Genomic DNA, 13,659 nt, shown 5'->3' with positions numbered 1-13,659 from the left:
TGTTGTACAGCGCCCGCACCTCCTCGGGCAGCGCCGCCGGCACCGGGCCCGGCTCCGGGGGCGGCGCCGGTAACCGGAGCTTGCTGAGGATCTGCCCCCGCACCGCCTCGATGCGCTTCAGCCGCGCCGCCTCCAGGTCCAGGGAGCGGCAGGACGAGAGAGCGCGGCACGGGGCGGGGAGAGAGACCAGCAGCGCGGCCAGGAGGAACGGGAACGGGAACGGGAACCGGAGCGGGGACCGGGACGGGGACCGGAGCGAGAACCGGGACGGGGACCGGAGCGGGTACCGGGACGGGGACCGGAGCGGGGATGGGGACCGGAACGGGGACGGGACCGACAGCAGCGCGGCCAGGAGCAACGGGACCGACACCGGGAATGGCACCGGGAACCGGAACGGGGACGGCATCGACATCAGCACCGGGAGGGACACCGGGAACCGGAGCGGGAACCGGGACGGGGACCGGGACGGGGACGGGAGCGGGAATGACAACGGGAACGACACCGGGACCGGGAACCGGAGCGGGAACCGGAACGGGGACGGGACCGACAGCAGAGCGGCCAGGAGCAACGGGACCGACACCGGGAACCGGGACCGGAACGGGGACCGGAACCGGACCGACAGCAGAGCGGCCAGGAGGAACGGGACCGACACCGGGAACGGGAGCGAGAACCGGGACGGGAACCGGAGCGGGACCGACAGCAGCATCGGGAACCGGAGCGGGGACCGGGACGGGGACCTGAGCGGGGACGGGGACGGGAATGACACCGGGAACGGGAACCGGAACGGGGACGGGAACGGGACCGACACCGGGACCGGGAGCGAGAACCGGGACGGGGACCGGAGCGGGACCGGGAACCGGAGCGGGAACGAGAATGGGAACCGGAACGGGAACGGGAACGGGAATGGGAACCGGAGTGGGGACCGGGACGGGGACGGGAACGACACCGGGACCGACAGCGGGAACGGGAACCGGAACGGGAACAGGACCGACAGCAGCACCGGGACGGACACCGGGAGCGGGAGCGACACCGGGAACGGGAACCGGAACGGGACCGACAGCAGCACCGGGACCGGGACCGGTAACCGGAGCTTGCTGAGGATCTGCCCCCGCACCGCCTCGATGCGCTTCAGCCGCGCCGCCTCCAGGTCCAGAGAGCGGCAGGACGAGAGAGCGCGGCACGGGGCGGGGAGAGACAGCAGCGCGGCCAGGAGCAACGGGAACGGGACAGGGAACCGGAGCGAGAACCGGAGCGGGGACCGGAGCAGGGACGGGGACGGGAATGGGAACCGGAGCGGGAGCGGGAACCGGAGTGGGGACGGGAGCGGGAACGGCACCGGGAACCGGAACGGGGTCGGGGACGGGAATGTCACCGGGAGCGACATCGGGAACGTGAACCGGAACGGGGACGGGAACGGGAAAGGGACCAGGACCGACAGCGGCACCGGGAACGGGAGCGGGAACGGGGACGAGAACCGTAACGGGGACGGGGACGGGAGCGGGAACGGGACGGACACCGGGAACGGGAACGGGAACCGGGACGGGGATAGGGACGAGAACGGGACCGACAGCAGCACCGGGACGGACACCGGGAACCGGAACGGGAACGGGAATGGGAACGGGAACGACACCGGGAGCGAGAACCGGAACGGGAACCGGGACGGGGACGGGACCGACAGCGGCACCGGGACGGACACCGGGAACCGGGATGGGACCGGGACCGACAGCGGCACCGGGAACGGGAATCGGAACGGGGACCGGAACGGGAACGGGAATGGGAACGACACCGGGACCGGGATAAAGCCTCGGGATGGACCGGGATAAACCCTCGGGATGGACCGGGATAAACCCTCGGGAAGGACCGGGATAAAGCCGCGGGAGGGACCGGGATAAACCCTCGGGAGGGACCGGGATAAAGCCTCGGGATGGACCGGGATAAAGCCTCGGTAGGAACCGGGATAAACCCCCCGGAACGGGATAAACCCCCTAAACCGGGATAAACTCCCCTAGAAACGGGACAAACCCCCTAAAACCGGGATAAATCCTCCTAAAACCGTGATAAAACCTCCTAAAACCGGGACAAATCCTCCTAAAACCGGGACAAATCCTCCTAAAACCGGGATAAAACCTCCTAAAACCGGGACAAATCCTCCTAAAACCGGGATAAAACCTCCTAAAACCGGGACAAATCCTCCTAAAACCGGGACAAATCCTCCTAAAACCGGGATAACCGCCGCGGGAACCGGGACACGCCCCCGGGACCGGGATAAACTCCCGGCCCGCGATCAAGCGGGATAACCGCCTCAAAACCGGGATAAACTCCTCAAAACCGGGATAACCCCCCCGGAACCGGGATAAACTCCTCAAAACCGGGATAACCCCCCCGGAACCGGGATAAACTCCTCAAAACCGGGATAACCCCCCTGGAACCGGGATAAACGCCTCAAAGCCGGGATAAACGCCTCAAAACCGGGATAACCCCCCCGGAACCGGGATAAACTCCTCAAAACCGGGATAACCCCCCCGGAACCGGGATAAACGCCTCAAAACCGGGATAACCCCCCTGGAACCGGGATAAACGCCTCAAAGCCGGGATAAACGCCTCAAAACCGGGATAACCCCCCCCGGAACCGGGACTTAACCCGGGACACGCCGCACGGAACCCGCCCGGATTTCCCCTCCCGGGCTCGGTTCCGCTCCCGCCTGTCCCGGTTTGTCCCGGGTGGTCCCGGTTTGTCCCGGTTGTCGCGGTTTGTCCCGGGTGGTCTCGGTTGTCCCCTACCGGTCCCGGTTTGTCCCGGGTGGTCTCGGTTGTCCCCTACCGGTTCCGGTTTGTCCCGGCTGGTCCCGGTTTGTCCCGGGTGGTCCCGGTTTGTCCCGGTTGTCCCCTACCGGTTCCGGTTTGTCCCGGGTGGTCCCGGTTTGTCCCGGTTTGTCCCCTACCGGTCCCGGTGGTCCCGGTTTGTCCCGGGTTGTCCCGGTTTGTCCCGGTTGTCCCCTACCGGTTCCGCTTTGTCCCGGGTGGTCCCGCTTTGTCCCGGTTGATCCTTTTTGTCCCTTTTTTGTCCCGTTTTTTGCCCGATTTTGCCGTTTTTGGCCCCGTTTCGCCGCGGGCCCCACCCAGGAAACGGAGGGGGGGGAGGGGAAGGGGAAGGGGGTGGGGGAGGGGAGGGGAAACTGAGTCACGGTCGGGGGGGGGAGGGGACCCCCGGGGGGGGGAGGGGCTTCGGGAACCCACCCAAAAATTGTCACCTCCCCCCCAAAATTGTCACCTCCCCCCCAAAATTGTCACTTGTGACCCAAAAATTGTCACTTCTGACCCAAAAATTGTCACTTCTGACCCAGAAATTGTCACCTCCCCCCAAAAATTGTCACTTCTGACCCAAAATTGTCACTTCTGACCCAAAATTGTCACCTCCCCCCAAAAATTGTCACCACCCCCCAAAAATTGTCACCTCCCCCCTAAAATTGTCACCTCCCCCCCAAAATTGTCACCTCCCCCCTAAAATTGTCACCTCCCCCCCAAAAATTGTCACCTCCCCCCTAAAATTGTCACCTCCCCCCCTAAAATTGTCACCTCCCCCCTAAAATTGTCACCTCCCCCCAAAAATTGTCACCTCCCCCCCAAAAATTGTCACCTCCCCCCAAAAATTGTCACCTCCCCCCCAAAAATTGTCACCACCCCCCAAAAATTGTCACCTCCGACCCCAAAATTGTCCCCTGAGCCGCATTTGGTGACAAAAATTTTATTTGGGGACAATTTTTGGGTCAGAAGTGACAATTTTGGGTCAGAGGTGACAATTTCTGGGTCGGAGGTGACAATTTTGGGGTCAGAGGTGACAATTTTGGGTCAGAAGTGACAATTTTGGGTTGGAAGTGACAATTCTGGGGGGGAGGTGACAATTTCTGGGGAGGTGCCACCGGGGTTGTCCCCTCCCCCCAAGCTCGGGGACCCCCCAAGTGTCACCTCCTGTCCCCTCAGGTGTCCCCAAGTGCTACCCCAGTGTCCCCAATGATGTCCCCAGTGTCACCCAAATGTCACCTTGGTGTCCCCAGTGTCACTGTGCCACCCCAATGGTGTCCCCAATGGTGTCCCCAATGTACCAGTGCCACCCCAGTGTCCCCAATGTCCCCAATGTCACCCCAATGTCCCCAATGATGTCCCCAGTGTCACCTTGGTGTCCCCAGTGCCACCTCAGTGTCCCCAATGGTGTCCCCAGTGTCACAGTGCCACCCCAGTGATGTCCCCAGTGTCACTGCAATGTCCCCAAAGATGTCCCCAATGGTGTCCCCAATGGTGTCCCCAATGGTGTCACACTGTCCGCACTGTCCCCAATGTCCCCAATGGTGTCACACTGTCCCCAATGGTGTCACACTCTCCCCAAAGTCCCCAATGTCACCGTGCCACCCCAGTGATGTCCCCAGTGCCACCCCAGTGTCCCCAGTGTCACCCCAGTGTCACGTTGGTGTCCCCAGTGCCACCCCAGTGTCCCCAATGATGTCCTCAGTGTCACTGTGCCACCCCAATGTCCCCAATGTCCCCAATCCCCCCAGTGTCCCCAATGTCCCCAATGTCCCCAATGTCACAGTGCCACACCAATGTCCCCAATGTCCCCAATGGTGTCACACTCTCCCCAATGTCCCCAATGTCACAGTGATGTCCCCAGTGGTGTCACAGTGTCCCCAATGGTGTCCCCAATGTCACAGGGCCACCCCAATGATGTCCCCAATGGTGTCACACTGTCCCCAATGTCCCCAATGTCCCCAATCCCCCCAATGTCCCCAATGGTGTCCCCAATGTCCTCAATGTCACAGTGTCACCCCAATGTCCCCAATGTCCCCAATGTCCCCAATCCCCCCAATCCCCCCAATGTCCCCAATAATGTCACAGTGCCACCCCAATGTCCCCAATGTCCCCAATGTCCCCAATAATGTCACAGTGCCACCCCAATGTCCCCAATGTCCCCAATAATGTCACAGTGCCACCCCGTAGCGCGCCATGTGCCGTGCCACCACGCCGAGCCGCAGCCGCACCGTGCCGGCGCTCCAATGTCCCCAACAGTGTCCCCAATGGTGTCACACTGTCCCCAATGTCCCCAATGTCCCCAATGTCCCCAATGTCCCCCAATCCCCCTAATGTCCCCAATGTCCCCAATGTCCCCCCAATGTCCCCAATGTCCCCAATGTCCCCAATGTCCCCCCAATGTCCCCAATGTCCCCAATGTCCCCAATGTCCCCAATGTCCCCAATCCCCCCAATGTCCCCAATGTCCCCAATGTCCCCAATGATGTCCCCAATGTCCCCAATGTCCCCAATGTCCCCAATGTCCCCAATGGTGTCACACTGTCCCCAATGTCCCCAATGTCCCCAATGCCCCCAATGTCCCCAATGTCCCCAGCAGTGTCACAGTGCCACCCCAATGTCCCCAATGTCCCCAATGTCACAGTGCCACCCCGTAGCGCGCCATGTGCCGTGCCACCACGCCGAGCCGCAGCCGCACCGTGCCGGCGCTCCAATGTCCCCAATGGTGTCCCCAATGGTGTCACACTGTCCCCAATGGTGTCCCCAATAGTGTCACAGTGTCCCCAATGTCCCCAATGGTGTCACACTGTCCCCAATACCCCAGTGATGTCCCCAATGGTGTCTCCAATGGTGTCACACTGTCCTCAATGGTGTCCCCAATGTCACAGTGCCACCCCAATGTCCCCAATGGTGTCCCCAGTGCCACACCAGTGTCCCCAATGATGTCCTCAGTGTCACAGTGCCACCCCAATGTCCCCAATGTCCCCAATGTCCCCAATCCCCCCAATGTCCCCAATGTCCCCAATCCCCCCAATGTCCCCAATGTCCCCAATGTCCCCAATGTCCCCAATGTCCCCAATGTCCCCAGTGTCCCCAATCCCCCCAATGTCCCCAATGTCCCCAATGTCACAGTGCCACCCCAATGTCCCCAATGTCCCCAATGTCCCCAATGTCCCCAATGTCCCCAATCCCCCCAATGTCCCCAATGTCCCCAGTGTCCCCAATGTCCCCAATCCCCCCAATGTCCCCAATGTCCCCAATCCCCCCAATGTCCCCAATGTCCCCAATGTCCCCAATCCCCCCAATGTCCCCAATGTCCCCAATGTACCAGTGCCACCCCAATGTCCCCAGTGTCCCCAATGTCCCCAATGTCCCCAATGTCCCCAACAATGTCACAGTGCCACCCCAATGTCCCCAATGTCCCCAATGTCACAGTGCCACCCCGTAGCGCGCCATGTGCCGTGCCACCACGCCGAGCCGCAGCCGCACCGTGCCGGCGCTCCAATGTCCCCAACAGTGTCCCCAATGGTGTCACACTGTCCCCAATGGTGTCACACTGTCCCCAATGGTGTCACACTGTCCCCAATACCCCAGTGATGTCCCCAATGGTGTCCCCAATGGTGTCACACTGTCCTCAATGGTGTCCCCAATGTCACAGTGCCACCCCAATGTCCCCAATGGTGTCCCCAGTGCCACACCAGTGTCCCCAATGATGTCCTCAGTGTCACAGTGCCACCCCAATGGTGTCCCCAATGATGTCCCCATACCCCAGTGATGTCCCCAATGGTGTCACAGTGTCCCCAATGGTGTCCCCAGTGTCACAGTGCCACCCCAGTGTCTCAAATGATGTCCCCAGTGTCACCCCAGTGTCCCCAGTGATGTCCCCATACCCCAGTGATGTCCCCAATAGTGTCCCCAATGGTGTCACACTGTCCTCAATGGTGTCCCCAATGTCCTCAATGGTGTCACAGTGCCACCCCAATGTCCCCAATGTCCCCAATGTCCCCAATGGTGTCCCCAAATGTCCCCAATGTTCCAAATGTCTCCAATGTCCCCAATGTCCCCAATGTCCCCAATGTCCCCAATGTCCCCAATGGTGTCCCCAAATGTCCCCAATGTTCCAAATGTCTCCAATGTCCCCAATGTCCCCAATGTCCCCAATGTCCCCAACAATGTCACAGTGCCACCCCGTAGCGCGCCATGTGCCGTGCCACCACGCCGAGCCGCAGCCGCACCGTGCCGGCGCTCCAATGTCCCCAATGGTGTCCCCAATGTCCCCAATGTCCCCAATGGTGTCACACTGTCCCCAATGGTGTCACACTGTCCCCAATGTCCCCAATGGTGTCCCCAATGGTGTCACACTGTCCTCAATGGTGTCCCCAATGTCACAGTGCCACCCCAATGTCCCCAATGGTGTCCCCAGTGCCACCCCAGTGTCCCCAATGATGTCCCCAGTGCCACCCCAGTGTCCCAAATGATGTCCCCAGTGTCACAGTGCCACCCCAATGGTGTCCCCATTGATGTCCCCAATACCGCAGTGATGTCCCCAATGGTGTCCCCAAAGGTGTCACAGTGCCACCCCAATGTCCCCAGTGTCCCCAATGTCCCCAACGATGTCCCCAATGGTGTCCCCAATGCCCCCAATGTCCCCAATGTCACAGTGCCACCCCAATGTCCCCAGCAGTGTCACAGTGCCACCCCGAAGCGTGCCATGTGCCGTGCCACCACGCCGAGCCGCAGCCGCACCGTGCCGGCGCTCCAATGTCCCCAATGTCCCCAATCCCCCCAATGTCCCCAATGTCCCCAATGTCCCCAATGTCCCCAATGTCCCCAATGTCACAGTGCCACCCCGAAGCGCGTCATGTGCCGTGCCACCACGCCGAGCCGCAGCCGCACCGTGCCGGCGCTCCAATGTCCCCAATGTCCCCAATGTCACAGTGCCACCCCGAAGCGCGCCATGTGCCGTGCCACCACGCCGAGCCGCAGCCGCACCGTGCCGGCGCTCTCGGTGCGCAGCCGGAACCGCTCGGTGGCCGCGGTGGCCGTCCCCAAGGGGTCGCGCAGTTCGGGGCCACCGGGGCCCAACAGCCGCTGGCGCCGCGTCCCCCGCGGCCGCCAGGTGACAACGGTGACGCGGTGACACCCCGGCGCGCTCGGCACCGCGCACACGCCGTACCCCGCCAGGCCACGGCGGCCCCACGTGTCCACGTGCCACACCTCCAGCAGCAGCCTGGGCCAGCCTGGGGACATCGGGGACATTGGGGACATCATTGGGGACATTGGGGACATTGGGGACATTGGGGACATTGGGGACATTGGGGACATTGGGGGGATTGGGGGGATTGGGGACATTGGGGACATTGGGGACATTGGGGACATTGGGGGACATTGGGGGGACATTGGGGACATTGGGGACATTGGGGACATTGGGGACATTGGGGGGATTGGGGGGATTGGGGACATTGGGGACATTGGGGACATTGGGGACATTGGGGGGATTGGGGACATTGGGGACATTGGGGGGATTGGGGACATTGGGGGGATTGGGGGGACATTGGGGACATTGGGGACATTGGGGACATTGGGGACACTGGGAGGATTGGGGACATTGGGGGGATTGGGGGGATTGGGGACATTGGGGACATCGGGGACATTGGGGACATTGGGGGACATTGGGGACATTGGGGGGATTGGGGACATTGGGGACATTGGGGGGACATTGGGGACATTGGGGGGACATTGGGGACATTGGGGACATTGGGGACATTGGGGGGATTGGGGGGATTGGGGACATTTGGGACATTGGGGACATTGGGGACATTGGGGACATTGGGGGGATTGGGGACATTGGGGACATTGGGGACATTGGGGGGTCACCAGGAGGTCACCGAGGAGCAGCCCAGGGCTCACCATGTCCATCTGTCCCTCCAGTGACCCCTCATTGTCCCCCCGTGTCCCCTCCGTGTCCAGCTGTCCCTGTGTCACCCCCCTGTCCCTGTGTCACTCAAAGGTCCCCATGTCCCTGTGTCACCGCCATGTCCCCATGTCCCTGTGTCCCCCCTGTGTCCCCGTGTCACTCAGAGGTCCCCATGTCCCTGTGTCACCCCCATGTCCCCATTGTGTCCCTGTGTCACTCAAAGGTCACTGTGTCCCTGTGCCACCCCCGTGTCCCCAATGTCCCCAAGTGTCCCCAATGTCCCCAATGTCCCCCCAATCCCCCCAATGTCCCCAATGTCCCCAATGTCCCCAATGTCCCCAATGTCCCCCCAATGTCCCCAATGTCCCCAGTCCCCCCAATGTCCCCAATGTCCCCAATGTCCCCAATGTCCCCAATGTCCCGGTGTCCCTCACCGTGCCCGGGGCTCTCCATGTTGAAGCGCAGCAGCTCCTGCCCGTAGTAGTCCCGCGGCTCCTCGGGCTGCTGTCCCCATGTCCCCATGTCCCCATGTCCCCATGTCCCCGTGTCCCTGTGCCACCCCCCTGTGTCCCTGTGTCACTTAAAGGTCCCCATGTCCCCGTGTCACCCCCATGTCCCCATGTCCCCCCCGTGTCCTCATGTCCCAATGTCACCCCTGTGTCCCTGTGTCACTCAAAGGTCCCCATGTCCCCAATGTCCCCAGTGTCCCCAATGTCCCCAATGTCCCCAATCCCCCCAATGTCCCCAATGTCCCCAATGTCCCCCCAATGTCCCCAATGTCCCCAATCCCCCCAATGTCCCCAATCCCCCCAATGTCCCCAATGTCCCCAATGTCCCCAATGTCCCCAATGTCCCCAATGCCCCCAATGCCCCCAATGTCCCCAATGTCCCCAATGTCCCCAATGTCCCCAATGTCCCCAATGTCCCGGTGTCCCTCACCGTGCCCGGGGCTCTCCATGTTGAAGCGCAGCAGCTCCTGCCCGTAGTAGTCCCGCGGCTCCTCGGGCTGCTGTCCCCATGTCCCCATGTCCCCGTGTCCCTGTGCCACCCCCGTGTCCCCAATGTCCCCAGTGTCCCAAATGTCCCCCCAATGTCCCCAATCCCCCCAATGTCCCCAATGTCCCCGATGTCCCCAATGTCCCCAATGTCCCCAATGTCCCCAATCCCCCCAATGTCCCCAATGCCCCCAATGTCCCCAATGTCCCCAATGTCCCCAGTGTCCCCAATGTCCCCAATCCCCCCAATGTCCCCAATGCCCCCAATGTCCCCAATGTCCCCAATCCCCCCAATGTCCCCAATGTCCCCCCAATGTCCCCAATGTCCCCAATGTCTCCAATGTCCCCCCAACGTCCCCAATGTCCCCAATGTCCCCCCAATGTCCCCAATGTCCCCAATCCCCCCAATGTCCCCAATGTCCCCAATCCCCCCAATGTCCCCAATGTCCCCCAATGTCCCCAGTGTCCCCAATGTCCCCCCAATGTCCCCAATGTCCCCAATCCCCCCAATGTCCCCAATGTCCCCAATGTCCCCAATGTCCCCCAATGTCCCCAATGTCCCCAATGTCCCCAATCCCCCCAATGTCCCCAATGTCCCCAATGTCCCCAATGTCCCCAATGTCCCCAATGTCCCTCACCGTGCCCGGGGCTCTCCATGGGGAACCGCAGCAGCTCCTGCCCGTAGTAGTCCCGCGGCTCCTCGCCGCGCAGCCGCCGCCGGGCGCGCTGCCGCAGCAGCTCCCGGGTGCTGTTGTACAGCGCCCGCACCTCCTCGGGCAGCGCCGCCGGCACCGGGCCCGGCTCCGGGGGCGGCGCCGGTAACCGGAGCTTGCTGAGGATCTGCCCCCGCACCGCCTCGATGCGCTTCAGCCGCGCCGCCTCCAGGTCCAGGGAGCGGCAGGACGAGAGAGCGCGGCACGGGGACGGGACCGACAGCAGCGCGGCCAGGAGCAACGGGACCGACACCGGGAACCGGAACGGGACCGACACCGGGAACGGGACCGACACCGGGAACCGGGACCGGACCGACAGCAGCACCGGGACCGGGAACGGGAGCGAGAACGGGGACGGGAACCGGAGCGGGCACGGGAACGGGAAAGGGAACGACACCGGGAACGGGAACGGGAGCGGGAGCGGGAACCGGGACGGGGACGGGACCGACACCGGCATCGGGACGGACACCGGGAACCGGGATGGAAACGGGAACCGGGACGGGAACCGGAGCGGGAGCGGGGACGGGACCGACATCAGCACCGGGAACGGGAACGGGAACCGGAGCGGGAACGGGGACGGGGATGGGGACGGGGACGGGAACCGGAACGGGAACCGGAACGGGGACGGGAACAGGACCGACAGCAGCACCGGGACGGACAGCGGGAACGGGAACGGGACAGGGAACCGGGACGGGAACCGGAATGGCACCGGGACGGACACCGGGAACCGGGATGGGAACGGGAACCGGAGCGGGAACGGGACCGACAGCGGCACCGGGAACGGGAACGGGGACGGGAAAGGGAACGGGAACGGGAACGGGACCGACAGCAGCAACGGGACCGGGAACGGGAACGGGAACGACACCGGGACCGGGATAAAGCCGCGGGAAGGACCGGACACGGGACACCGGGATGGACCGGGATAAACCCTCGGGATGGACCGGGATAAACCCCTCGGAACGGGATAAAATCCCCCGGGACGGGATAAATCCCCTAAACCGGGATAAACTGCCCTAGAAACGGGACAAACCCCCTAAAACCGGGATAAATCCTCCTAGAACCGGGACAAACCCCCTAAAACCGGGATAACCGCCCCTAAAACCGGGATAAATCCTCCTAAAACCGGGATAAATCCCCCTAAAACCGGGATAAATCCCCCTAAAACCGGGATAAATCCCCCTAAAACCGGGATAAATCCTCCTAAAACCGGGATAAATCCCCCTAAAACCGGGATAAATCCCCCTAAAACCGGGATAAATCCCCCTAAAACCGGGATAAATCCTCCTAAAACCGGGATAAATCCCCCTAAAACCGGGATAAATCCCCCTAAAACCGGGATAACCGCCCCTAAAACCGGGAGAAATCCCCCCTGGAACCGGGACACGCCCCCGGGACCGGAATAAACGCCTCAAAACCGGGATAAACTCCTCAAAACCGGGATAAACGCCTCAAAACCGGGATAAACTCCTCAAAACCGGGATAAACGCCTCAAAACCGGGATAAACGCCTCAAAACCGGGATAAACGCCTCAAAACCGGGATAACCCCCCCGGAACCGGGATAACCCCCCCGGAACCGGGACTTAACCCGGGACACGCCGCACGGGACCCGCCCGGATTTCCCCTCCCGGGCTCGGTTCCGCTCCCGCCTGTCCCGGTTTGTCCCGGTTGTCCCCTACCGGTTCCGGTTTGTCCCGGGTGGTCCCGGTTGTCGCGGCTGGTCCCGGTTTGTCCCGGGTGGTCCCGGTTGTCCCCTACCGGTTCCGGTTTGTCCCGGGTGGTCCCGGTTTGTCCCGTTTGTCCCGGTTTGTCCCGGGTGGTCCCGGGTTATCCCGGGTTGTCCCGGTGTCCCCTACCGGTCCTGGTTTGTCCCGGTTGTCCCGGGTTGTCCCGGTTGTCCCCTACCGGTTCCGGTTTGTCCCGGGTGGTCCCGGTTTGTCCCAGGTGGTCCCGTTTGTCCCGGTTCGTCCCGGGTGGTCCCGGTTGTCCCCTACCGGTCCCGGTTTGTCCCGGGTGGTCCCGCTTTGTCCCGGGTGGTCCCGCTTTGTCCCGGGTGGTCCCGGTGTCCCCTACCGGTTCCGGTTTGTCCCGTTTGTCCCGGCTGGTCCCGCTTTGTCCCGGTTGATCCTTTTTGTCCCTTTTTGTCCCTTTTTTGTCCCGTTTTTTGCCCGATTTTGCCGTTTTTGGCCCCGTTTCGCCGCGGGCCCCACCCAGGAAACGGAGGGGGGGGAGGGGAAGGGGAAGGGGGTGGGGGAGGGGAGGGGAAACTGAGTCACGGTGGGGGGAGGGGACCCCCGGGGGGGGGAGGGGCTTCGGGAACCCCCCAAAATTGTCACCTCCCCCCCAAAATTGTCACCTCCCCCCAAAAATTGTCACCACCCCCAAAAATTGTCACTTTTGACCCAAAAATTGTCACCTCCCCCCAAAAATTGTCACTTCTGACCCAAAATTGTCACTTCTGACCCAAAATTGTCATTTCTGACCCAAAAATTGTCACTTCCCCCCAAAATTGTCACCTCCCCCCAAAAATTGTCACTTCTGACCCAAAATTGTCACCTCCCCCCCAAAATTGTCACCTCCCCCCAAAAATTGTCACTTCTGACCCAAAATTGTCACCTCCCCCCCAAAAATTGTCACCACCCCCTAAAAAATTGTCACCTCCCCCCAAAAATTGTCACCTCCCCCCAAAAATTGTCACCTCCCCCCAGAAATTGTCACTTCTGACCCAAAATTGTCACCACCCCCCCAAAAATTGTCACCTTCCCCAAAAATTGTCACCTCTGACCCAAAAATTGTCACCTCTGACCCAAAAATTGTCACCTCCCCCCCAAAATTGTCACTTCTGACCCAAAAATTGTCACTTCTGACCCAAAATTGTCACTTCTGACCCAAAATTGTCACTTCTGACCCAAAAATTGTCACCTCTGACCCAAAAATTGTCACTTCTGACCCAAAATTGTCACTTCTGACCCAAAAATTGTCACCTCTGACCCAAAAATTGTCACTTCTGACCCAAAATTGTCACTTCTGACCCAAAATTGTCACCTCCCCCCCCAAAATTGTCACCTCCCCCCAAAAATTGTCACCTCCCCCCCAAAATTGTCACTTCTGACCCAAAAATTGTCACTTCTGACCCAAAAATTGTCACCTCCCCCCAAAAATTGTCACCTCCCCCCCAAAAATTGTCACCTCCCCCCCAAAATTGTCACTTCTGACCCAAAAATTGTCACCTCCC

The 13,659-nt window shown here is 61.3% G+C and overlaps 2 protein-coding genes and 1 pseudogene across 5 annotated transcripts in view; 1 reads left to right on the top strand and 2 right to left on the bottom strand.

Annotated features, from left to right (window-relative positions):
* The window catches only part of LOC121468955 (uncharacterized), a 2,238,800-nt gene that overhangs the window by 217,511 nt on the left and 2,007,630 nt on the right, over positions 1-13,659 (bottom strand). The window lies entirely within an intron of this gene.
* Positions 1-13,659, bottom strand: part of LOC121468633 (transforming growth factor beta-1 proprotein) — a 40,255-nt gene that overhangs the window by 21,513 nt on the left and 5,083 nt on the right. The window contains exons 1-2 of one of the 4 annotated variants that reach the window (XM_072920972.1): positions 9,153-9,262; positions 7,978-8,041 (exon numbers count right to left, since the gene is read on the bottom strand). The exons of 2 other annotated variants lie outside the window; for them this stretch is intronic. In XM_072920972.1, the coding sequence (XP_072777073.1) occupies positions 7,978-8,041; positions 9,153-9,248 (160 nt within the window). In that variant the 5' untranslated portion in view covers positions 9,249-9,262. Of the gene's footprint in view, positions 1-7,977; positions 8,042-9,152; positions 9,263-13,659 lie in introns of those variants that run through there. One more of the 4 variants, XM_072920974.1, reaches the window with a different exon arrangement.
* LOC140681314 (uncharacterized) lies at positions 4,999-7,941 on the top strand (annotated as a pseudogene).

The sequence above is a fragment of the Taeniopygia guttata genome, chromosome 34 (assembly GCF_048771995.1).
Source record: "Taeniopygia guttata chromosome 34, bTaeGut7.mat, whole genome shotgun sequence".
NCBI classification, from domain to species: Eukaryota; Metazoa; Chordata; class Aves; order Passeriformes; family Estrildidae; genus Taeniopygia; species Taeniopygia guttata.
Note: the sequence above shows the minus strand (reverse complement) of the source record. Positions and strands in the feature narration are given on the sequence as shown.